We start from the raw sequence: 24,448 nt of genomic DNA, 5'->3' as shown, positions 1-24,448 counted from the left end.
ACTACTATACTCAGTATAAATTTAGTGCACATTTCTATTATTTTAATTACATGGTAATCACGGTGGTAATTAGGTACAAATTAGTAGTTCCAAAATAACACACTTAAGTACCTACTTTTTTCACAAGGGATTTTTCTGACTATCAAACAAACTTTAATATGAGACAAATATAACCTGAGTAAATATAAAAAACACTTTTTAAATTATAATTTTATTTATTTAAAAAAAAAATCCAAACCAATCTATCCCTAAATCTAATATCTTGTTTTTTCACTCTTGGCGGAAACAACTGTAATCAAGCTTTACTGATAACTGATAACGAGTCTTTCACATTTCTCATCTCTGTGGAGGAATTTAGTTCCACTCTTCTTTACAGAATTACAGTTTTAATTCAGACACATTGGAGGATTTTCCAGAATAAAAGTCCTGTTTAAGATCATCCACAGCATCTCAATCATCCAGACTTTAACTAGACCTTTAACTCCAAAACCTTCATTTAGTTTTTAGTGTTTAATCCATTCAGAGACAGTGAACTTTAGAGGTTTGTGAGCTTTAGGTCATTGTCCTGCTGCAGAACCCAAGTACTCAGCAGAATTCCTGCTTCCATCTATTACAGCAAGTTTTACCCAGCAGCGCCAGACCATCACACACACACCCACCACCATGTTTTACGTTTTACGACGTATAGTATGATTTCAGTTCTTTTTTCTGAAATTATGTGTTAGTTTAAAGTTTTATGCCAGATGTAACGACGGGACACACACCTTCCAAAAAGCTCCACTCTTCATGCTCTTTTGGAGTCATTTCAGTGGGTAAGCCGGTCATTCCTGGTAAGGTTCACCAGTGTTTCATGTTTTCTCCATTAGTGAATAATAGCGTGGATCGTTTTTAGTCTCCGTGGATAGTCTCCAGTTAAGGGTGACCAGTGTTGTCCTGAAGATCTGATGTATGGTAGCAGCTGCTGGTTAATGGGGCAGTGAGGCAGTAAAGCAGTGAGACGGGACCTAAAATATGTGAGACAGGTCGTTCCTCAGCAGGACAGAAGCTTCAGGACTGACAGTGAACAGCTCAAACTCAGCTGCTGCAGCTATTTTTTGTAATATCAAATACTTTACATTATAATAGTTCTACTTTAAATGTCATGGTCAGCTGAATAAAATTTGTAGATGTGTATATGCAGATGACAGACATGTCTCTCCAAACCATCACTGATTGGTGGAAACTTCACACTAGACCTCGAGCAGTTTGGACTGTGTGTCTCTCCACTCTTCCTCCAGACTCTGATTCCTTGATTTCCTTTAAATGAAATAAGTAAAATTTACTGATGATCAGTGATGGTTTGGAGAGACATGTCTGTCATCTGCTGGTGTTGATCCACTGTGTTTTATTATCAAGTCTAAAAAAAAAACAACTTTTATATAGATACAGATTTCATTTTCCAGCAGGATTTGGCACACTGCCCACACTGCTAAATAAAAGTACCAATTGATCTTTTTATATAATATTCTAATTTTCTGAGACGCTGATTTTTGGGTTTTCATTGGCTGTAAGCTTCATAATCATCAACAATAAACTAAATAAATTCTTAAAATAGATCACTTTGTACTTTTAATACATCTATATAATATATGAGTTTCACATTTTCAACTTCTAATTGATATTCTATTTTTTTGAGTGGAACTAATACGTATAGAAGCAAAAACAAGAAGACTTAATCTACTGCAGAAAATCTACAAAAACACAAAAATGAAAGCTAAGATTTTGGCTAAATCCAAAATCAAACAATTTTTAATAAAGTATATATATTAATTTAAGCATATTTAAAAAAAAAAATAGCGCACCACTATGTTTTGAATTTGCAACATACACTTTTTCTTTTTGATTTTCAAAAATTTGGTTTCATATTTAAATTTTTTGTCTTAAACTTTTTTTTGGCACAAAATTAACTTCATAGATTTTACTGTGTAAACCTTTAAAAAATTATATTTAAGTGTTTAAACATGGTTCATAATTTGTCACCTCTATAAATATTGTAGCCCCTTACTCCTAGAAAATTCCTAGATTCCTAGATAGTATATTTAGGCTAATATTTTTGAGCACAATATCCTCTTTTTTTAACCCTTGTGTGGTGTTCATATTTTTGTTACTGGTTTACTTTGTTACTTGTATTTAATTCAGCAAAATTAAGCAATTTTACATTAAAATGCTTTACACATGCTCGCTTCACCTAAACTGCAAGCAATATAAACAGCTTACATGGTTAATATTTGCCCTTTACCTTTCTTATGTTACATTTCTTTTAAAAAGTGCTACTCTTTTTTTATTAGTTTATTAGTTTTTGAATTAAACTCAAGATATGAGTAGAAAATTTGTTTAGTTTCAAATTTAAAAAATGAAGCAATGTTTATTAGCCCTTGGCCAAACATACTGTATGTAATATAAATCAAAATGTGTTTTGATATATGTTTTTCACAAAAAAAATGAGCCAATGCCAATGAGTTTGAGTTAGAAAAAATATTTTTTTTAGTATCATTTGATGAAAAATGAAAACCACACAAGGGTTAAATAAAAATCACCAAATTATGGTCCTCCAGTGTTAGCATACGGGCTAAAACGGCTAAAGTCAGCGAGCCTCTAAAGCCAGTGCTGTTTCAGTGCTCCTCTGTTAAATACACCGTCTCTTTCTCTCGAATTTCAGTGTGTTTTAATATTTAATGAGCTTATTGATGAGCTGTTTCCTCAGGATTCGGTCTGAGACACTCGAGTCAAATGGAAAAGCCAAGAAAGAAAGAAAGAAGGAAGGAAGACAGACAGACGGGGTTTCAGTATTTGAAAATAGACTCTTTTTTCAACATTTTTCATCATTTCCAGGTTTGAAAAATACATTGGATCACACGTTGCATTGCTAACAGGTTGACAGCGGCGTGTGGGAAGTGTCCTTGTGTCCGGTGTGTCCTCCTGATGCGGTTCTGTCTCTGTAAATACTGACGTTATACGTTATTAATTCCAGAAAAGTCTTCAGGTTCAGCCACGTCTGAAGGTTGAAGAAGAGGAAGACTGTCGCGGGCGAAGCTGGGTTTTTTTTTTTTTTTTTGACGAATGGCTTCAGATGGCTCTTCGGAAACGTACTCGGGGTTTATCGGCTTTAATCTGAACCAGATCTGCACCCGGGGAACAGAGGGAACAGCTGAAGTATCTATCCTTGTTGATAGCTAATAGCTAATCGCTAATTGCTAATTGCTAAAAAACTGGCGATGTGCAGATATTAACCTTAAAACTTTCTCCCAAATGTAGCTTTTCAAACAAATAACCAAATCAATCCATTTAAGAGCTCCCGACACTATAACGGTCAGGAGAAGCGTACACCTCCTTTGCTACATGTGGCATTAGACTCGGCCTCCTTTCTTTTTAACAAGCAGCCAATGATGCGCTAGGAGGAAAGCGCCAGATCCCAAGCTCTGATACATCAGCCAACAGAAGCCTGTGCCAACCAGCATCACAATGGGAGTGATGACGGGAGAGGGCACCACCTACTGTACCATATTTTAATTGCGCTCTCTCGGACTTTGACTGCTGATGCCTCAGCATACTTGGGACTCGAGTTCTGAACTTGCAAACCTCAGGCCAGTCAACATCTTATGCTGCGTTCGAGTGTTTGTCGGAAAACTGTATATGCTAACATATTAGTTACGTGGAAAATTTTGTAGAAAATTTTGTTTTAATAATGCGTAAAATAATAAATTAAATAAATTAATTTTATTAACTAATTTGAGTAATTTGAGTTTAATCACATAAAATATGATTAAAAACTAAGTGATATAGAGTTCGACTTCATTGCCTGTTTGAGTGCAGTTTACAGCAAATGTGGCTAACTTTGCTCTCTCAGACTCCGGCTGCTGATGCCAAAGCAGTATGACTCGGGATTCAAACTTTGAACTGCTATTCTCTGGCTATAGTGTGCTTATGCTGCGTTCGAGTGCTTGTCAGGATATCAGATTGTTAGGTAGTTGATACTACGTAATTTTGTTTGGGTGTTGAAATTAATTTATGTTTGTTAGCAACGTGTTTGGAGTCAAGTTACGTAAAAAATATGATTTAAAATTGAGTTTAAAATTGTGTTTTATCAATAATTTAGAGTCTTCCACTTATAAATACGACTTCGTTGGTTGTTCGAAGTGCAATTAACAAGTGGTACACATGGTATTCCCCAGTTTCCAACTCAAACACTCGAACGCAGCATTAGTCTGTGGAGCCAATTACAGGACCATCTACCCAGACCCAAAGACAGCTAAAGTGGCTAACTGTGCTCTCTCAGACTCCGGCTGCTGATGCCGAAGATGCATGACTTGGGATTTGAACTTTGCGATCCTCTGGCTATAGTGTCAGTATATTATGCTGAGTTCAAGTGCTTGTCAGAAAGGTTTTATACAGTATATATCAGATACCAGATATTTAGGAAGTTGATACTACATTATTTTGTACGGGCGCGTAATTAACTTATGTTATTTAGCAACGTATTTGAGTTTTCGACTTGACCACTTAAACGCAGCATTAGTCTGTGGAGCCACTTAAAGAACCAATTAGCCAGACCCAGAGAAAGCTAATGTGGCTAACTGTGCTCTCTCAGACTCCGGCTGCTGATGCCGAAGAAGCATTACTCGGGATTCGAACATTCTCTGGCTACATTATCAGTATCTTATGCTGCGTTCAGATATACCAGATATCAGATAGCTAGGTAGTTGATACTTCGTAATTTTGTTTGGGCGCGTAAATAATTTATGTTATTTAGCAACATGTTTGAGTTTTCGACTCAAACACTCGAACGCAGCATTAGTCTGTGGAGCCACTTAAAGAACCATCTACCCACCCATAGACAGCTAATGTGGCTAACTGTGCTCTCTCAGACTCCGGCTGCTGATGCCGAAGCCGCATGACTCGCGATTCGAACTTTACGATCCTCTGGCTATAGTGTCAGTATCTAATGTTGCGTTCGAGTGCTTGTCAGAAATGTTTTATACAGTATATATCAGATAGTTACGTAGTAGATACTACCTATTTTATCACGTTATCTCATTAACTTGTGTATCATCAGTAAATTGGAGTCTTCCACTTATAGGTACAACTTCATTGGCTGTTCAAAGTGCAGTTAACAAGTGGTACATATGGTACTCCATATTTTCCGACGCGAAAACTTGAACGCAGCATTAATCTGTGGAGCTAATATGGCTAACTGTGCTTTCTCGGGCTCCGGCTGCTGATGCCAAAGGAGCACAACCCAGGATTCGAACTTTGCCATTCTCTAGCACAGTGTAGCTACTTAGAGAAATACACTCATCATTAAACGATAGTTGTACCCAGAAGGAATCAACCGACAGGAATGAAACTTGGTGGGTAGTTGTGTCAGACTGTCTCGAAGTACCTCATAATTGGAGCAATGCCAAAGACAGTTTGAGAACCCAATGTTATGTTACTGAGGTCTTGGAACCAGTGGCCCTACCAAGCTGCCTATTTAATTCTAGATTTTTTTTTTTTTTTTTATCAATTTTTAATCCTAGTAACTTTTATCTTACTATAATAAGAGCATTGCAATCTCACACTTCCTTCTAGGAGTGTAAATACCACTTTACTAGCTGTTCAGTGCAATTGACAAGTTGTAAACACGGTATTTCCCAATTTCCGACTCCATTCGAACGCAGCATTAGTCTTCTGAAGCCACTCAAAGCCTCCATTCTATTGGTTTTCAGTGCTTTAATGAACTTTACCACAGCTAAAACCCCCAAAAACAGGCCTGCTCTGTGCCAAACAGTGCAAAAACCACCCATCTCCCCCCAAAAACACCTATAAGTTCATATTTCTTCATCTTCTGTGCTTTAAAAAGAGTTGGGGCTGTAAAAAATGAGCTCATATTTTCTGCATCCGTCACGCGAGTATAGGTAGATGAGGGTTTACTGCATTGCACGTCGTTTTTAAGGCTAAAAGTTTGTGAAAAGCGATGTAAACTTAAGGCAGCATGGATCAAAATGTCTTCGCATGTATTAAAAACAACTTCCACAAAAAAAAATCCACACTTCAGCACAAAAAATGTGCTTTTAGCAATGCTTGACCCAGCCAAACTCAGCCAAACTGAAATAAATACATACTCTCACTCACATACACACACACAGAGAATATACACATACAGTACATACACTCAATAATTATGCCACATTCTCGTGTATGGCTGCAAATCTTATATAAAACGAAACAAACGAACGAACACACAAACGCTTGCACACCCAGTCCCGGTCATTGTTGAAAAATCCAAAAAAAAATGCATACGAAATAAAAATAAAACATTAAAACATAAAAAAGAGCATGTTTTTTTTCTCGTTTTTAAACTTTTGTTTTTTGCAACTTTTGCAATGACTTTTATTCTTCGTTTAGCACAGTGATTCCCGACCCGAAGTCTTTAAGTCTGAAGGTAGAAATGTTGCACTTTTTTTTTTTTTTTCCGGTTAATCTCCGAAAAATGTATTTTTCACATTTCCAGGGTTTGCAAAACCATCCAGATCCAAATCCATTGTTTTTTTATTTTTTGTTCTTATAAAAGCTCATCCACATACTGCTGCACGCTACAAAAAAACTAACAAAATAACAAAAAAAACCCAAATTTTCTCTCAGTATTTGGGTGGGATGACCACCACTGGCTCCCCAGTCCTGGGTCTCCACATCAGGACCTGGGCGTCGTTGGCGTTGGGCTTGACCATGGCGTTGGGCGGGATGGGCTCGTTCTTGCCCAGAACCTGAGGCTGCTCCTGGGCGATGGGCTCGCACAGCTTGGCTCTCTTCCCCAGCGGCTTCTCCGGGTCCACCTCGATGTGCAGCCGCATCCTCCAGCGCACCGTCTGCAGCACCAGCGTCTCGCCCGACGCCTGGTTGATGGCCACCAGCCACGTGGTGAAGCTCTGGTCCCTCCGGATGCTGCTGAGCACCGGCGCGTTGCTGTCGCTCACCGGGACGCCCCACGTCACGCTGGGGTAGAAGTTGTCGTTCATGCTGACGATGAACTTGGTGTCCTTCTTGGTCGGGCCCACGATGGTGCAGGTCTCCGTGGTGTTGCCGTACCAGGGGTAGTTCACGCCGTCCGAGTCGCTGATGGCCCGGATCTTTCCGTCTCGCAGGTCTGGAAGCTCCCAGCTGGACCTGCGGGGTGGAAACATAGCGATGAGCGAGGGCTATACCAAACTGGTAAATTTTTTTTGGACAATGAAACTGAAACACCTGTCATTTTAGTGCGGGAGGTTTCATGGCTAAATTGGAGCAGCCTGGTGTTCAATCTTCATTAATTGCACATTGCAACAGTAGGAGCAGAGTGTGAAGGTTCAATTAGCAGGGTAACATTATGGGGGACATACCAGAGTTCAAAAGAGGACAAATTGTTGGTGCACATCTTGCTGGACCATCTGTGACCAAGACAGCAAGTCTTTGTGATGCATCAAGAGCCACGGTATCCAGGGTAATGTCAGCATACCACCAAGAAGGACCAACCACATCCAACAGGATTAACTGTGGTCGCTGTAAGAGGAAGCTGTCTGAAAGGGATGTTCGGGTGCTAACCCGGATTGTATCCAAAAAACATAAAACCACGGCTGATCAAATCACGGCAGAATTCAATGTGCACCTCAACTCTCCTGTTTCCACCAGAACTGTCCGTCACCACAATCAATTATTGTGCTCTAAAACCAGGTGTTTCAGTTTCATTGTCCAACCCCTGTATAATAATAGTGTTCTTGAACTATATGCAAAATAATTCCAATTTTAATTAAATTATACTTTTCTACTTATACTTACAGTTTTACCTAATTAAGCAGTACTTCAGTATCCTTTTAAAAGTATACTTTAGTTGGCTGTGCGAATAAAAATAATACTAATACTACTAATAATATTACTATGAAAAACTATACTTAAATATGTGTCCTTTGATATTATATTTTTGCAATAAAACTGTACTTCAGTTAAATTAGACAGATATATATACAGATATACAGATAGATAGACAGATAGATAGACAGATAGATAGATAGACAGATAGATAGACAGATAGATAGACAGATGGATAGATATACAGATAGATAGATCTATTTTAAGCCTTTATTTATTTTATTGTTGATGATTATGAAGCTTACAGCCAATGAAAACCCAAAAATCAGTGTCTCAGAAAATTAGAATATTATATAAGACCAATTGGTACTTTTGGTAGTACTGTGGGCAGTGTGCCAAGTCCTGCTGGAAAATGAAATGCGCATTTCATTTTCACATTTTAAATTGAATTACTGAAATAAAGTAACTTTTCAATTATATTCAAAGTTTACACTTTTTTGTTATGTATGGCTTTAGTATAAATCTACAATGCAGATCATTTTAAAATAATGAATAATTACTAAATTTAAGGTGTCCAAATCTTTGAATCTGCCTATAGTTCCCCTATCTGTGCTTCGCTCATGACTGTTGTTAGCATTTTAGCGCTTAGCTCAGGCCATGCTATATATAAAGCTGCGTGTTATAAAGCAGAACACAGGGCTGCAGCAGAAATCAGCAGAAAGCAGAGCTGCTGAAGTTCAGTGAGTCATGGATTCTGGGTAATCATGACAAATGGGTGAGAATGGCTTCACTGGAGCAGAAGTTGCCAAAGGCTAGAGATGCTTTTTTAAATTTAGCCACTTTAGACGGAGCTTTAAAGATAGCCGGGCGCTGGAGCTGCGTGTTTTACGGCCGGGGCTTTCGGGGTTACGGAGGGAATTAAAGACGGCTTTTGTTGGAGGAACATTGCCGCCATTGTGGACAGAGCTGTGTCTCTTTAAAGCTCAGGATAACTCCACAAGATCACCCAAACAATACAGCTGCACCACCCATCAGAACACCACCCGACCCAGAAACACTGCTGCAGAGCCTCTATAAACCAACCAGATAACATTACAGAACTTTATACACACAGGTTGGGATTATACTTGGATTTCTGCATAAATTGGTCATTAAATGTGTTCTGATCTTCATCTACGTCCCAACAATAGTCTGATTAAACTAATACCACACAAAAATATATATATTTGCATGGTTTTATTGAACACAACATGTTAACATTCACAGTGAGAGGGGGGGGAATGTATGTGAACCCCTTGGCTAATTACTTTTCTAGGAGCTAATTGTAGGCAGGATGTGATGAGATTGTGAGGATGTCTTGATTAAAGCTTTAAAGCTGCCCTGCCCTCTAAAAAACACACCAGTTTTGAGTTTGCTGTTCTTAAGAAGCATTGCTTGATGTGAATCATGCCTCGCACAAAAGATCAAGCTTTCAGAAGACCTACGTTCAAGAATTGTTGACGTAAAGCATGAAGCTGGAAAGGGTTACAAAAAAAGTATCTCTAAAAGCCTTGATGTTCATGTGTTCACGGTAAGACAGACGCTCTACCCTAGGTGTGGTAAAGTCCTGTAAAGGTGACTGCAAGAGCACAGCGCAGAATGATCAATGAGGTGAGGAAGAATCCTAGAGTGTCAGCTGAATACTGAATACAGAAATCTCTGGCACATGCTGACATTTTTGTTGACAAATCTACAATAACACAACACTATGTGTGGAGAGAAAAAAGGCACATCACACCATCACCATCAAAACCTCATCCCAACTGTGAAACATGGTGGAGGGGGCATCATGGTTTGGGGCTGCTTTGCTTTACTGTCTCAGGGTCTGGACGGATTGCCGTCATCAACAGAAAAATTAATTCCCAAGTTTACCAAGTTTACATTTTGCAGGAAAACTTAAGACCATCTGTCCTCCAACTGAAGCTCAACAGAGGATGGATGATGCAACAGGACAACGACCAAAACATAGAAATAAATCAACAACCGAACGACTTCAACAGAAGAAAATAAATAAATACTCCTTCTGGAGAGTCCTGACCTCCTGAACCCAACTGAGATGCTGTGGCGTCATGACCTCAAGAGAGCGATTCACACCAGATATCCCATAATATTATAGCTGAACTGAAACAGTTTAGTGAAGAGGAATGATCCAGAACTCCTCCTGACCGTTCTGCAGGTCTGATCTGCAGCTACAGGAAACCATTGGTTGAGGTTTTTGCTGCTAAAGGAGGATCAACCAGTTATTAAATCCAAAGATTCACATACTTTTTCTTGCTACTGTAGATGGATAGATAGATAGTCGAATGTCTTATAAATATGATAAATAGTAAAAATAATAAAAAATCTTAAATTACCCTTAGAATCCAACACACACACACACACACACACACACACAGCAGCTCCTGCCCAGCTGGAGATCGTTTTGGTGACTGCAGGAAAAGCAGTGACCTTTCTCCCAGAGCCCGCGGATCAGCAGAACTGCACGGACAGAACCGTCCAATCAGCACAAACCACATGACCAGAACCAAACACAAGCATTTATTCAGCTCTGAACCAAATTACATCAGTCAACACAACACATACCCTAATACAAATCAGCAATTTCCTAGATAAAATAGATCTCTATATTCCCCTGTTTAAACTCTCTACCATAGAGCTGCAGAATTAAACTGAAATGATGCACTGTGAAAGAAAGGGGTCGAGTGCAAATCCCACCGTGGAAAACACTGATAATCATACTGAGCACAGAGACAAACTAATGTTACTATGCTAGATAGCTCTTCGCTAATCTTAGCTAGCTAGCCACTAACCTTAGTTCTCTCCCCGGTAACATAGCTAACTCGCCGCTAGCGTTACCATTTTAGCTAGCTCACCGCTAATGTTATCGAGCTTGCCGCTAACCATAGTTCTGTCCCCGGTAACGTAGCTAACTCACCACTGAAGTTATTATGCTAGCATATTAGCTAGCTCGTTAGTAGCTATTCCTATGTTAGCTAGCTCTCTGCTAACCTTAGTTCTCTCCCCAGTAATGTAGCTAGATAACTCGCCACTAATGTTAGTTTGTTAGCTAGCTCACCACTAATGTTAGCAAGCTCACCGTTAAATTTAGTTCTCTTTCTGGTAATGTTAGCTAACTCACCGCTAAAGTTAGCATGTGCTTTGCCACCAGCATTAAACTCACAGTCTGAAAATGTAATACAGCAAATTTACAGTAAATTTAAGACAATTTAAGATCTTAATTAACCATATTTTAAATTAAGACATTTTAAGACTTTTTAAGGACCTGCAGGAACCCTGTTTGTAACTCCACCCACAGAGAACACGGATAGGTCTGATGAGCACAGAGACAGACCAATCAGGTGCTATATCCGGAAGCGTGCACACCCACGTCTTCTTGATAAAAGTGATGATAATTACTTTAACTAACTTTACTTAGAAACGCTCTCCTGAGAGGGGGTGTTTTTCATGGCGAGGGTGCAGATATTGACAATTTTTTTAATTTTCTACGGTATAATTTTTTGGGGGGGGGGGGGGGGGGGGTTCACATATTTCTGATGTTGGCTGCGACAGGTCCCCCCCCCCCCCCCGGTTCCTATGCCAATGCATCTGATGCACTGTGAAAGAAAGGGGTTGAGTGCAAATCCTTCCAGAGAGAACAATGATAGGTTTACTGAGCACAATAACAGACCATTTACGATTTTCTTGGGGCGATCCTGATGAGTGCCAGTATTATCATTATTTTTTTTTTTTTTTTTTGCAGTGACTGCACTTGATAATACTTTCAAAGTAATTGAAATTTTTCCTTTTCAGACTGACTGACCTTCATTTTCTCTTAAAGTATTTTTTTCTTTATTCAGTTGTAGGCCTGTCACGATAAGAATTTTTTGTGGCGATATATCTTCCCAGAAATTATTGCGAAACACAATATTTTTGTCGTTTCAAGACTAATAAATGCCACTGATATAATGATAACAAAATAGCATAAAAAAGCATTTATACACTTTTTAAAGACAATAAAATTTGAATTAATCATTTATTATAATTAGTTTGGAAATTATATACTTATTTCTTATTTCACCTACCTTAGTTCACTGTGTATGTTATGGAGTCAGAGTTATTGAAGCATGACTGGCTAAAATACTGTTCACTGTTAAATATGTGAACAAACATACAAATAAACACAATAGAGCAGGGGTGTCCAAACTTTTTTGTTGGGGGCCAGAAGGAGAAATATATTTGAAGTCACGGGCCACAGACTCTATAATAAAACAAATACTGAAATATACCACTTTAAATAATACATTTTCCTGATTACTTTCATTTACACACCATTTTACTTGACTTATTATCTTTATCTATCTTTGACAGTGTTGTGTAAACTAAGATTTTTCAAATTCATGTTTCATTTCATAATGTTTCTTAATATTAAACTCCTTAACTACGGCAACTTTTAGACTCTTTGGCCCGTTTTTCTGCGCTAGAACTGAACACTCTCTCCGCTTTTAGACTCTTTGGTCCGTTTTTCTGCGCTACAACTTCACCCTCTCCACTTTTAGACTCTTTGGCCTGTTTTTCTGCGCTAGAACTGAACACTCTCTCCGCCTTTAGACTCTTTGGCCTGTTTTTCTGCGCTACAACTGCGCACTCTCTCCGCCTTTAGACTCTTTGGCCTGTTTTTCTGCGCTAGAACTGAACACTCTCTCCGCTTTTAGACTCTTTGGCCTGTTTTTCTGTGCTAAAACTGCGCACCCTCTCCGCTTTTAGACTCTTTGGCCCGTTTTTCTGCGCTACAACTGCGCACTCTCTCCGCTTTTAGACTCTTTGGCCCGTTTCTGACACCTAGCGTTGAAACTTTGAATCTCACATTTAAAAAAACCTGATTAACAGCGGGCCAACTTTCATTCTATTTCTAAAATACCTCGCGGGCCGCTCCAAAAAAGGAAACGGGCTGCAAATGGCCCACGGGCCGTAGTTTGGACACCCCTGCAATAGACAGTATCACGATTATTTAAATGATTGAGGCCATGTTTATTTATTGTACGATAAACTGATATTGCAAATATTGTGACAGGCCTATTTAGTTGAGTAGTTGAGTTGTTGCTTCTCATAATCTGGATTCGAACATTACTCAAATATTCACTATTCACTGTATACCTGTAACTCTACCTCTTCACTACTTTACTTTAACTGATGCTCTCAAACACTTTATTAAGAGACAAGAAATTCAAGTAATTAACTCTTGATGAGTTCAGCACAGCTGTTAACTGAAAACCTGAATTCCAGGTGACTCTACCTCATAAAACTGAGATAAAATACTGAAAGAACACTGAATTTAAGGTGTGTCTAAACTGTAACTGGTGCTGTATAACAGATGTTGAGTGTATTAAGAACAGCAGCAGGCCATGTGGGCTGTTTCCTGTGGCGGCCTGAGGGCACTGAGCTGCTGTCACCGTCACTAAGTGCTTCTTTATTCACTTATTCAGGGAAATGAAAGATCTGCCCTGAGAGCAGCAGCAGCAGCAGGACAGTGTTCTCCGCTACCTCACAACATCTCCTCACTTTACACTGAACCGGTGATGTAATGCAGGAAGGCAGGTGACCAATCAATAATCCTGCACGCCGCATTTTAACACACTGCTGCTAATGAGCTGCACATACGTGCTGGATAACTTTACACCAGACGGAAAAAAACACCTTAAGCTTTAATGGAAGTCAATGTAAAAATGAGTGCTTTCAATATTATCACTTTAACGGATGCGATTAATCTGGAAAGTAAAATGTATTAATTTGACAATGCACAGCCCTAGTGGTCGTATTTATCAACATAATTAAATAATTAAATATAAAGCTTCAGTCTTAAGAAGAAAAAGTATTTTTTTTCTCACAAAAGATTTTATTCCAAGTAATTATTCCAAGTTCCATTCCTCATGAAATTCTAATACAATAAGAACAATAGCCAGATTTATGTTATATATATAAAAAAAACTGTAATACTTACAAACTAGGAAACTGCGAGTGTGATTGTCTATTGTGGTTGCTATGGTGTTGCTAAGTGACTGCTTGGTGGTTGCTAAGGTATCCATGGCAGTTGCTAAAGTCTTGCTATAGTATTTGTGGTGGTTGCTATTGTGTTGCTAAGTGGTTGCTATGGTATTGCTAAGTGGCTACTTGGTGGTTGCTAAGGTGTTGCTATAATATCTGTGGTGGTTGCTATGGTGTTGCTAAGCGGTTGCTTCCTTGTTGCTAAGGTGTTGCTAGGGGGTTGCTAAGATGTTGCTAAGGTATCAGTGGTGGTTGTTAAGGTCTTGCTATGATATCATGGGGTATAAGTAAAGCCGGGGAAACAAGGAACACCTGGGGCAGATAACGATGCTTTGGTCAGTCTCTAACAAAAGTGCCCAAGGTTCACTAATACTCATGGATGCTTCTCCTACTTTATCACTTACAGAATTTTAAGGGGAACTTAACCCACTGATTTTTGCTGACTCCTCCCTCAGCTCAAGTTTGAAATAGGCAAAAAAAAGGGAGGGGAAGTTTAGGAGGAGCACTTGGTGATGTATGGGTTTAGGTTTGGGGCAGGAGGGAGAGCTGATTGGTTGAGCTGCAGCAGCAACAGTGTGACACACGTCCAAACACACAACATTGCTACTATACATCTTATTTACTGTAAATCTGTAAGTGGTCATAATGTTTTGGCTTACTTATTGCAGAAGTCAGTGACCCTGACGGAGCAAATTGGAATGAATTCAATCAACATTTCTGAGGCAGAGCTTGTCCTTGAGTGCAGTGTGTGTGTGTGTGTTCCGCATTAGTGTACCTCTACCAGCCTACACAGTCTATTGTATAAGTGTAAATCTGCCGTGTAGCGTCTATAACCTCGATTTGTTTGGGTTAAGTTTGAACATTAGCTTAAACAAAGCTCATCTAACGTCAGTAAATATCCCGCCTCTCTTCCCTCCAGTCACTTCACACTGAACTATATTAGAAACAGTATTTAAACACCTGCAAATTCACTGTTTCTTCTGAAACCAAGGGTATCAAAAAGAGCTTATCCTGCTATCTTACCACAGCAAGTTGCATTGGCCCAACTATGGTCTGATTCTTGGCCCCAACTCTTGCATCGAACAGGAGCCACCCCTGTTGCCAAGTATAATATGAACATCAGCCAGTGACGCTTGTGTCAACTCCCTGGTTGCTAAGTATAATATGGCAATTGGCCCAAGCCACTTGTGCTAACGCCTCAGCTAGAAAATAAGCCCGAACCACTTATGCCAACTCTGCTGTTGCCAAATATAATTAACAATTGGCCCGAGACCGCTTGTTAAAACTTCCCAGTTGGCAAATATAATACAGCAATTATCCTAAGGCGCATGTGCCAACACCCCGGTTGCCAGGTATAATATGAAAACTGGTCCGAGACGCTTGTGCCAACTCCCTGGTTGGTGAGTATAATATAGGAATTGGCCCAAGTCGTGTGTGCCAACTCCCTGGTTGCTGAGTATAATATGGGAATCTTTCCAAGCCATATATGCCAACAACCCGACTGCCAAGTGTAATACAGTAATTGGCCCGAGCCACTTTTGCCAACTCTGCCATTGCCAGGTACTATGTGGCAATTGGCCCGAGCTGCTTGTTTCAACTTCCCAGTTTGCAAATATAACACAGCAATTGTCCCAAGACGCATGTGCCAACACCCCGGTTGCCAAGTATAATATGAAAATCAGTCCAAGACACTTGTGCCAATATTTCAGTTGTTGAGCATAATAGAGCAATCAGCCCGAGCTACTTACACCAACTCAAATGGCCAGAACTGCATGTGCCATTTGAAACACCTCGATTGCTGAGTATAATATTAGAATCAGCTTGTCTCACTTTTGCGGACTTCATGATTGCAGAGTATAAAGTACATTTGGCCCAGTTCTACATGCCTGATACCAGATCTAAGCCAATAATCAGCCAGGATTGGGCCATTTCTTCATGCCAACTGGGTGTTGCCAATGGAGGACTTTCTACTTCAACCTTACGTTCACTATATCCAGAAGCACCATCCACTTCTCTACTGTACTTAAAGAAATCTGGGATAGTAATCCACCATACAGTGGAAACACAGAATATTGTGATCAGATAAATCAGAGTATGAGCTATAGACAGAAGCCAGGGTTGCTATGGAATATGGAAAATGCTATACAGGGAGTAGACAAGCATTCATTTAAGATGCATACACAAACTTATAGACATATAGTGTAGATTAAAACTTGAAAACAAATCCATAAAAGACAGTTAAAAGAAGAAAATATGAAGCAGGACATCTTCAGAAATCATCAAAGCATGCGCTCAGTATTGCTCTGCTTGTTCAAGAATAGAAACGTCGACGTTCAAAGATGAACGCACTTCATTTCAGCTCGTCCTGAAGCTCCGTGCTGTTAAATTAGCCTCAAAGGCTAAGCCTCAGGCAGAGCAATAAAGGGCCGCAATTCATTCCTCCTGACATCAGAAAGATAATTCAACACAAAACCACAAAGAATCACAAAACGGCTCGGGCTAGCTCCGGCTGCCGCTAGCCGCTCATTACAAATGCGAGCTGTGTGCAGAAATGGCCCTTTGAAGTCAAACAGAAAGAGATAGAGAGACATTTACCATTTACTCAAGGCCATTTTCTCAATACTTTATTATTTTAACAAATCCGCTTTGAACTGCTGTGTTTCTTCACTCTAGAGTTGCTAGTTATGCTAAATCTTTTTGCGACTGTAACTAAAACATCCTTTTATTATAATTTTTCAATCAGTCCGAGCCCCATGTGCCAACACCCCGGTTGCTGAGAATGATATAGGAATTGGCCCAAGCCACTAGTGGAAATTCCAGTTGGCGATCAGCCATATAAAGCCAAATGTCTCAACACCCCAATTGCTGAGTATAATATGGCAATCAGCTCAAGCCACATAAGCCAACACCCCGGCTGCCAAGTGTAATACAGAAAGAGAGAGAGAGAGAGAGAGTGTGAAACAGTTACCATTTACTCAAGGCCATTTCTCAATACTTTATTATTTTTACAAATCTGCTTTGAACACCCCGGTTGCTGAGTATAATATGGGAATTGGCCCAAGTTGCTAGTGGCAAGATTCCAGTTGGTGAGTATAATTTGGCAATCAGTTCAAGCCAAATGTCTCAACACCCCGGTTGTAGAGTGTAATATGGGAATCTGTCAAAGCTACATATGCCAACACCCCGGCTGCCAAGTGTAATACAGTAATTGGCCCATGGCACTCTCGCCAACTGTGTCGTTGCCAGGCAGAGAGAGAGAGAAAGAGAGAGAGACACTTGCCATTTACTCAAGGCCATTTCTCAATACTTTTATTATTTGTACAAATCTGCTTTGAACACCCCGGTTGCTGAGTATAATACGGCAATTGGCCTAAGCCGCTAGTGGCAAGATTCCAGTTGGCGAGTATAATATGTCAATTAGCCATATCAAGCCAAATGTCCCAACACCCCAGTTGCTGAGTGTAATATGGGAATCTGTCCAAGCCACATATGCCAACACCCCGGCTGCCAAGTGTAATACAGTAATTGGCCCAAGGCACTCTCGCCAATTGTGTCGTTGCCAGGCAGAGAGAGAAAGAGAGAAAGAGAGAAAGAGAGAGAGAGAGAGAGAGAGAGAGAGAGAGACATTTACCATTTATTCAAGGCCATTTCCCAATATATTATTATTTTAACAAATCTGCTTTGAACGCTGCATATCTCCACTCCAGATATGTATATGTATATGTATATAATATGGCAATCAGCCTCAGCCAAATGTCCCAGCGCCCCGCCTGCTGAATATAATATGGGAATCTGTCCAAGCTACATAAGCCAACACCCCGGCTGCCAAGTGTAATACAGTAATTGGCCCAAGGCACTCTCGCCAACTGTGCCTTTGCCAGGCAGAGAGAGAGAGAAAGAGAGAGAGAAAGAAAGAGAGACATTTACCATTTACTCAAGGTCATTACAAATATGCTTTTAACTACTGCATATCTCCACTCTAGAGTTAATAGATAATATTTTACACCACCATGATCTCCAGTGTAGTTGATCTGAGTTATTAGAGACATTACGGATACGCAAACTTCTTTAAATGAACTAAATTTAATCATAGATAGGTTCCAGACAAATTAAGTTTTTTTTATGAAAATATCTTTTTTGGAATTAAACAAAAACAATGTGTGACAAAAATCTGGCCAAATCCAACTCAATTAAATCACTTTAAAGTAACTTTAATAAATTAGTAGGGATGCACTAGATCACTATACTGTAATTCTGCGATACATTACAACATTAATTCACAGAATCTGTGTTACTGAAGAGGATAAAATACTCCTAAATAAGTAAATATCAGGAATTACGGATTTATTCGTTTCAGTTTCACACAATTTAACCACCAATATTCTTTACTCCGGGTTTATTAACCCAATTCATTAGATTATAGCGCCACCACGTGGAGTGATAAAGCAGTAACTTTGGTAAGTCAGATGGAAGTCTGAAGAGCTCATCTGACTTATAAAGGAAATGATGAACAAATGACACTCTGATTGGTTTATTTCACATTATGCCACACCCATGATTAGTTAAGATAATTAATAAATGCCTTTTGGGTGTTTTGAGCGGCGCAAGGTGTACTTTTCCCGTCGTTACGACAGCAAAGACACACTGACACGCCCTAAATCAAGCTGCGCCCAAAGATTCATATGTGTTAAAGGGTAACTAAGCCCCTTGATTTTAGCTGACTCCTCCCTAAGCTCAAATTTTAAAAAGGCTAAAAAATGGGAGGGGTAGTTTGGAAGGGGAACTGGGTGATGTATGGGTTTAGAGGTGGGGCAGGAGGAAGAGCTGATTGGCTGAGCTATCATCCTCACCTATAGCACAGTTAAACATGTGAGGGAGCATAAATTACCACAATAAATGGTTTTTTTAAGGGTTAGGAAATATTTATAATAATTTTAAGCAGAACTGGTTGTTTTATCTGCTCGACTCTCTCTAAACACTTACGGTCTTCAGCTTCAGACTCTAATGACACAGTAAAGCGCTGTTTTTACAGGAAATAGGGCAAGAAAGAGTGGTTTCTACAGCAGGAAGTAGGCCATGTGAGACAGAGGCGGGATGTGGGCTGCATTATGTCCAAACGTTTCTCAACTACAAGACCACCAACAGCCTCTGTATACTGATCCACCACAATTCAGGAGACGGGAACCAGTATTTCTAGCATCCCGTGACTTCTGGCACATCCCATTAAACCTACATAACACTAGAGGTGTGCCGTATTCTGTTGTACACTATAATATCGCCTACATTTTTGAATATTGGGAACAATATTCCATATTATACCCTGAAATACTGTGCTATATCACCCCTAATTATCACATCAGGGTTCTACTTTTTTACTGTTTTTATCAAAAGAAAAATTCACACTGTTCTCATTTCCCATTATATATCTACTAGAGACAGATTATATCTGTCCAGTCTCATTAACTTTACTTTATTCCTGATTATATGGAGATATTTGGAGTGCATTACTAATCATTTTTCTAATTCAGCGTTTTGTCACTCTCCCTAGGCGTGGTAAAGTCCTGTAAAGATGACTGTAAGAGCACAGCGCAGAATGATCAATGAGGTGAGGAAGAATCCTAGAGTGTCAGCTAAAGACTGAATACAGAAACCTCTGGAACATGCTAACATTTTTGTTGACAAATCTACAATAAGAACAACATTAAACGTATACTATAATAAAATTTAATTTTCATTTTGCTCCAGTAGAGTATACTTGAAATATTTTTTCAAATCCAGTGTTTTGTCTTTATCACCAAGAGTATTGTTATCGCAAAAATATAATGAAATATCGCAATGTACAAAATCATAAAAAAGAAAGAAAACACAAGAGTCACTTGTCTGTTTGCATGGACAGTTCCAGACAGACACCGCCAGTCACCATCATTACGGCCTGCTGCACTGTCCACTGTGGGTGGTAATGCCTTCTACCACCAACAACAACCAGGTTACCAAAACTCTTACAGAGTTTATACAGAGAGAAACAAGACAGACTAACCTTCAGTGTGCAACAGGAGTCGTTGGCAATACTTTGCAACAAGGACAGAACAGTGAGTGTGTGTGATTGAAAACAGGTGAGAACGATTAGTACTCAGGTGATGAGGAACACATTGAACCCTAGGTCAGTTAAGGAATAGTCTTTGCCTGCGCCGCCTATTGGAGACATGGCGCCTCTTTACCTGTATGTGTCGAAGTAATACATGGAGAGCTTCGGTTACAGTGCATTACCGGCTGATAACGTCACTCATAAAACGTCTCTAATCCAATCAAATTGCAGTATCCGAACGAACTGTGGTATAATTAATTATATTTTTTGGCTTTGCGTATCTCGTGGAGTCCCACAGGGTTCTATTGCAGGTCCTATAAAATCGATGTTAATTTTGACAATACTGTATTTTTTGTAGTTATTAGAGCAGATTAACTGTGAGCTTATATACAGCAGAGTCTATAAGGTACACATGAAAGCGTCAATTCGGAAAATGTGGTGTACATAGGATGTAGCCTTTCACACCACGTCTACGGTCAGACTGAAATATGCCACACCACAACGAGTTCATCTAAAACTCTACACATAGGCCTCATATCTCAAAAAAAAAAGAACTGACTAGATAAGACCTCACCACTTCCTCAGAACCTCTCAGAACCATCATTCTGTGGGTAACGGCCTTCAAAGAAACACGTCAAACTGAGAAAAGTACATCAATAACTACTTAACTCTTAAAGAGCTGCGCTGGTTCTAAATCACTCAGCGCTCATCACCGCCTAACATTGCACACAGGCTTTCCTTTCCTTTTAAGGACAAACCGAGAAACGGAAATGAGCGTTTTGAGCTTCAGAATAACGGAAGCTCTGAGAGAGCATAAAGAAGCTTCAGTACAACCAACCAGCTAGCTTTAAACAAACAGTGTGTAAAATATCACAGTTACAAAAATGTTATGCTACGTGTGCATCGGATAATTACAAAATATAGTTGTAAACTGCAGTAGAAATACTGATATGTTCTCCCTTTTTACAAGTTGATTAATGGACTTTGAAGCTTGTGAATCATCACCGTCAATACTATCATCACATGCCACTATTACCACTATCACTCTCAGCATTAGCTCTATAATAACAATATTTATCATTACCACCAATGCTGAAAATGCTTTCTCTCTTACCAACAGCACTACAGTATCATCACAGTCTTTAGCATTACAATAAGTACAATAACTATCACTATTGTCTTTATGAACATGATGATTAGGGAATGGCCATTGCAAATCCCTATAATTATTATCATTACTGTCTCAATCATGACACTATCACTACAAGTGTAGTGATCATAATCACTGTAATCACACAATCATGATCCCTATCACCTTCATCATTACAATCACCCTCATCAAGGTCATGTTCGCTGTTATCATCCTTATTGCTACAACAAACTCATAATCATAATACGTATAATCACTCTCTCATTGTAATCACTATATTTACTCTCATCAAAATCATCATGATCACTACCATCATCATCATACCCTTGTTACTATAATCCTTATAATCATGCTTACCATAATCGCAATAATCACCTTCTCATAGTCACCAAATGTACACTCATTATAAATCACCCTGATCACAATAATCAATCATCACGATCACTATCATACCATTTTCCCTCATCATCATGAATCGGAATCACCCAATCACTGCAATCAACCTAGTCATTAGTATAATTACTATACTCATCCATATCACTATAATCACCCTCGACATGCTTATGATCACTATACATCACAGTAAACATGCTTATGAACACTACAATCACCAGCAAAACCCCTATGATTACTATAATCACCTGTAACATGCTTTTGATCACCATAATCACCCTCAACATGCCTGGGATCACTATAATCACTCTTAACATGAATATGATCACTACAATCAAATCAACAGGCTTATAATCACTATAAATTAACCTTAGAATGCTTATAATCACTAAAATCATCATTATAATCAACCTTAACATGCTTATGATTACTATAATCACCCTTAACAAGCTTATGATTATAATCACCCTCATCATTCTGAATCACTATAGATCACCCTCAACATGCCTAAGATCACTATAATCACCCTAATCAATATATTCATTATTACCTACTATGTTAAGTTGCTGTGACAAAGTCCATTACTCCTGATGACTATAACTCTTAACCCCTGACCCGGTCTGACCCCCCCCCCCCCCCCTCCCCTCACTTACATCCCTTTGGCTCCGTATTTGTTGTAGAACTCCATGTGGTTACACGCTTGTATCCAGCCCACGGTCCACGTCTCTTTGGCGGCCACCGGCGGCACGCAGACGCGCGCGCTAGCGCGGAAGTGCGGGGTCCGGTAGCGGAGCACCACCGAGGAGGACTCGTCCACGCTCGTGGGGTCCGGGTCGATGCACGCGCTCAGGTCCAGCACGCACACGCCCTCGCGGAACCCCTTGGGTTTACAGCGGCCCAGGCTATGCACGCAGCCCATCGCGCGCAGCAGCACCAGAACCAGCACGAGCACCGCTCTCCTCCTCAGCGCGAGGGATCCATCCTTCCTGCACTCCTCTCTACCTCTCCTCTACTTTACTCTCTCTCTCTCTCTCTCTCTCTCTCTCTCACACACACACCCTCTCTCTCTCTCTTTCTTTCTCTCTCATACACACTATCTCTCTCTCTCTCTCTCTCTCTCACACACCCACCCACTCTCTCTCTCTTTCTTTCTCTCATACACACTATCTCTCTCTCTCTTTTACTATTTATCTCTATTTCTCTCTTTTACTATCTCTCTCACACACACACTCTCTCTGTCTCACTCTCACACACACTCTCTCTTACTATCTCTCTCTCTCACACACTCTTTCTTACTATCTCTCTCTCACACACACTTTCTCACTGTCTCATACACTTACACTCTGTCTCTCTCTTTTTTTACTATTTATCTCTCTCTCTCTCACACACAACTCTCTCTCTTTTACTATCTGTCTCACACACACTCTCCTTTACTCTCTCTCTCTCACTCACTCACTCACTCACTCTTACCATCACTCCCTTTAGCTAGTCTCTCTCTTTTTACTCTAGCTCACACAAACACTCTTTCTTTTTAGTCTATCTCTCTATCTCTCTCTCCCTGCCCTTTATATTCTTTTTTTTCTTTCTAATACACTCACACTCTCTTTCTTCCTCTCTCTTTCTTCAGTTATTCTCTTTCTCACTCCATTCCCTTTACTCTCTCTCTCCGCCCCTCCTCCTCTTCCTCCTCCTCGTGCTCCAGCTGTCACCGGTAAGCGAGCTGCATCTCCGGCAGTCCTCTCTCTCTCGCGCGCGCGCCCTTATGATGACGTTCACCAGTCCATCCTCATCACCTTCACGCTCATCCTCACCGTCATTATCATTTTCATCATCATTAAAAACATCCGGAGTCCTCGTGCACGGAGCCCGGTGTGAACATCACACCATCTCCCAACTTTAGTTTTGTTTTTTTTGTGTTTTTTTTCTGTATAGCCGGTGCTGTGACTGTGCTGCACGCGACGGCGCGTGCACGGGAATTCCTGCACAGCTGCTGAGCGCGCGCGCGCGAGTCGGCAGGTGGAGTTATCCTGATGATTATTAATAAATAAAGGAATAGATGGATGGTTAAACAGATGCAGATTCAGGTCAGTGCAGATGTGCTGCTCCTCTCTCTCCAGATGTGGGCAGTGGTAAAAGTGTCCTCGCGCCGCTGCAGCATCCCAAAGGCAACCAGGTCAACTTTGTGCGCCCGGGCGCGCGCCCCACACCGCGCGCAGTATCCCTACACCGGAGGCAGCGCGCGCACTGGCTGGCATCTTCCCATCAGCTGATCGATCTGCTGCCACTGCTAGTGCCACTGCTGCTGCCACCTCCTGCAGAGCTGCCCCGTCCTCCAGCACTGTGCTGCCACCGCTCCAGCTCTGCTCCTTTATTTTAAACGGTTCCCTACGTCACTACCGCTCAGTGCACAGTCGCATTGTGGGAAATGTAGTTTTTACATCAAACTTCTGTCCAAATAAACAAAAACATGCAAAACTACAGCATACATACGTTTTATAAGCACACAAACATTATGTTTCACCTTTGTATAAAGTATATTTAAAATATTATGCACACACACACATATATATGTAGATATTGATATAGATATATAGATCACTTCAGTTTCTGAATCAGTTTCTCTGATTTTGCTATTTATAGGTTTATGTTTGAGTAAAATGAACATTGTTGTTTTATTCTATAAACTACAGACAACATTTCTCCCAAATTCTAAATAAAAATATTGTCATTTAGAGCATTTATTTACAGAAAATGAGAAATGACTGAAATAACAAAAAAGATGCAGAGCTTTCAGACCTTAAATAATGCAAAGAAAACAAGTTCATATTTATAAAGTTTTAAGAGTTCAGAAATCAATATTTGGTGGATTATCCCTGGTT

The 24,448-nt window shown here is 40.0% G+C and overlaps 1 protein-coding gene across 1 annotated transcript; it reads right to left on the bottom strand.

The window, feature by feature from the left end:
- Window positions 1-2,820: 2,820 nt before the first annotated feature.
- Window positions 2,821-23,926, bottom strand: fam78ab (family with sequence similarity 78 member Ab). The gene is made up of 2 exons (XM_015602193.3): window positions 22,223-23,926; window positions 2,821-7,182 (listed from the first exon to the last, which is right to left on the bottom strand). Exons 1-2 carry the CDS (start codon window positions 22,486-22,488, stop codon window positions 6,657-6,659), a joined length of 792 nt encoding a protein of 263 aa, XP_015457679.3. The 5' UTR covers window positions 22,489-23,926; the 3' UTR covers window positions 2,821-6,656.
- Window positions 23,927-24,448: the final 522 nt, after the last annotated feature.

The sequence above is a fragment of the Astyanax mexicanus genome, chromosome 1 (genome assembly GCF_023375975.1).
Source record: "Astyanax mexicanus isolate ESR-SI-001 chromosome 1, AstMex3_surface, whole genome shotgun sequence".
NCBI lineage: Eukaryota > Metazoa > Chordata > Actinopteri > Characiformes > Acestrorhamphidae > Astyanax > Astyanax mexicanus.
This window is presented reverse-complemented; position numbering and strand designations above follow the sequence as displayed.

Bases quoted from the DNA above. Each gene is read 5' to 3' on its own strand.
- fam78ab (XM_015602193.3), bottom strand. From the start codon at position 22,488: ATGGGCTGCGTGCATAGCCTGGGCCGCTGTAAACCCAAGGGGTTCCGC. The intron at 7,183-22,222 runs GTAAGTGAGGGG...TCCACCCCGCAG, and splicing joins AAATACGGAGCCAAAGGGAT to GTCCAGCTGGGAGCTTCCAG.